The sequence below is a fragment of the Manacus vitellinus genome, unplaced genomic scaffold, assembly GCF_001715985.3.
Source record: "Manacus vitellinus isolate BGI_N305 unplaced genomic scaffold, ASM171598v3 scaffold_32_pilon, whole genome shotgun sequence".
NCBI classification, from domain to species: Eukaryota; Metazoa; Chordata; class Aves; order Passeriformes; family Pipridae; genus Manacus; species Manacus vitellinus.
Window position 1 is genome coordinate 7,268,688 of NW_021940460.1, and position 1,286 is coordinate 7,269,973.

Sequence of the window (1,286 nt, forward strand, 5' to 3'; positions counted from 1 at the left end):
CCTGGCTCGGGGGGCACGGTCTTGCGGCACTCGCTCTGCAGCCGGTAGGCGCTGGCGTTGAGCAGCCGCAGGGAGCTCCGCACCGTCTCCAGAGCCGGCTTCTGCAGCAGGGCACAGGACCAGCATCAGAACCCATGCCCAGGAAGCTGACAGTGTCTGGGTGGGGACCATCCCCACCCCAGGGACACACCATCCCTCTTACCTTAGGGAATAGCGATGCCATCTCTGTCACAGCTGAGTGGATCTTCTCCGAGCAGGGCACGAAACTGGGGGTAAGGAGAAAGGGTAAGCAGTGAGCATTGCAGGAGACCATGGCTCCCGACCATAGAGGGTGCCAGGGATGGCCCTGTGTGACCACAGCCCCTTGGTCTGGGGCTCCAGAGGGACCCCAAGGCTGTGCACCAGTCTCACCTGTCATGTTTGGACTCCTGTGCCGCCCGCAGCAGCTCCTGGATGTTCTTGGTGACCTGCTCAGTTTTGAGGATGACGTCCTCTGTGCTGGGCAGTCCAGGGTCCAGCTCCCCGTCCAGCGGGTCCAGCTCATGGGGGAAGTCCTCATCCTTGCTCAGCTCCACAAACCGCTTGCCCTCCATGCTGCAGGGACCGACCAACCCCCTGGGGTCAGTGTCAACTGCATTTCCATGTGTCCCCATGTTCCCTGGCGCAGCCCCCAGCCCCAGCACTGACCTGATCAGGACCTCACCCCCCTGCGTGTTGTCGTAGTCGCTGTCGGTGCCGCTGCCGTGCCGGTCTAGCTTGCTCTGCAGGGCAGAGGAACAGCGTCAAGCCCTGCCCAGCCCAAACCCACGCAGGGCCGGGGGTCTCCCCACCCCAAGAGTTACCCCCCTCCCCAGTACATCACCATGTGCCGGGCACCATCCGGTTGGCAGGAGAGCAGCGGGGAGGATGGGGGAAAGGGCACCGAGGAGCCAGATGGACCTTTCCGGATCTGGAGGGGGAACAGAGGGGAAGCCGGTGCTGAACATGGTGCAGAAGGGTTTGGAGCTGACCTCGGTGATGTGCAGGGGAGGACGAGCACAGGGGACACCGCCACCCTGCATGCAGGAACATCCCACAGCCGCCGTCCCTTGGGGAGGTCCCCGGCCTGACCCAGCAGGGTTCAGGGCGGTGGGGGGACAGGACATCCCAAAGGCCACATCCTGGGCAGGCGACAGCCACCACATCCCATGCAGGAGCCGCCCCCGCTGCGGCCCCCTTACCCGGTACACGCTGGCCGGGATGTGCATGGAGTACAGAGCCTCGTCCTCCACCTCCTAGTGACACAT

At 64.3% G+C, this 1,286-nt stretch overlaps 1 protein-coding gene across 1 annotated transcript in view; it reads right to left on the minus strand.

Moving 5' to 3' along the window:
- Positions 1–5: 5 nt before the first annotated feature.
- Positions 6–1,286, minus strand: part of GIT1 (GIT ArfGAP 1) — a gene marked incomplete at its 3' end in the record, with an annotated part of 4,816 nt that continues 3,535 nt past the window's right edge. Inside the window, exons 9-14 of the mRNA XM_029961288.1 lie at positions 1,221–1,274; positions 863–949; positions 688–761; positions 412–594; positions 203–266; positions 6–101 (exon numbers count right to left, since the gene is read on the minus strand). Of these exons, the coding sequence (XP_029817148.1) occupies positions 6–101; positions 203–266; positions 412–594; positions 688–761; positions 863–949; positions 1,221–1,274 (558 nt within the window). The remainder of the gene's footprint in view (positions 102–202; positions 267–411; positions 595–687; positions 762–862; positions 950–1,220; positions 1,275–1,286) is intronic.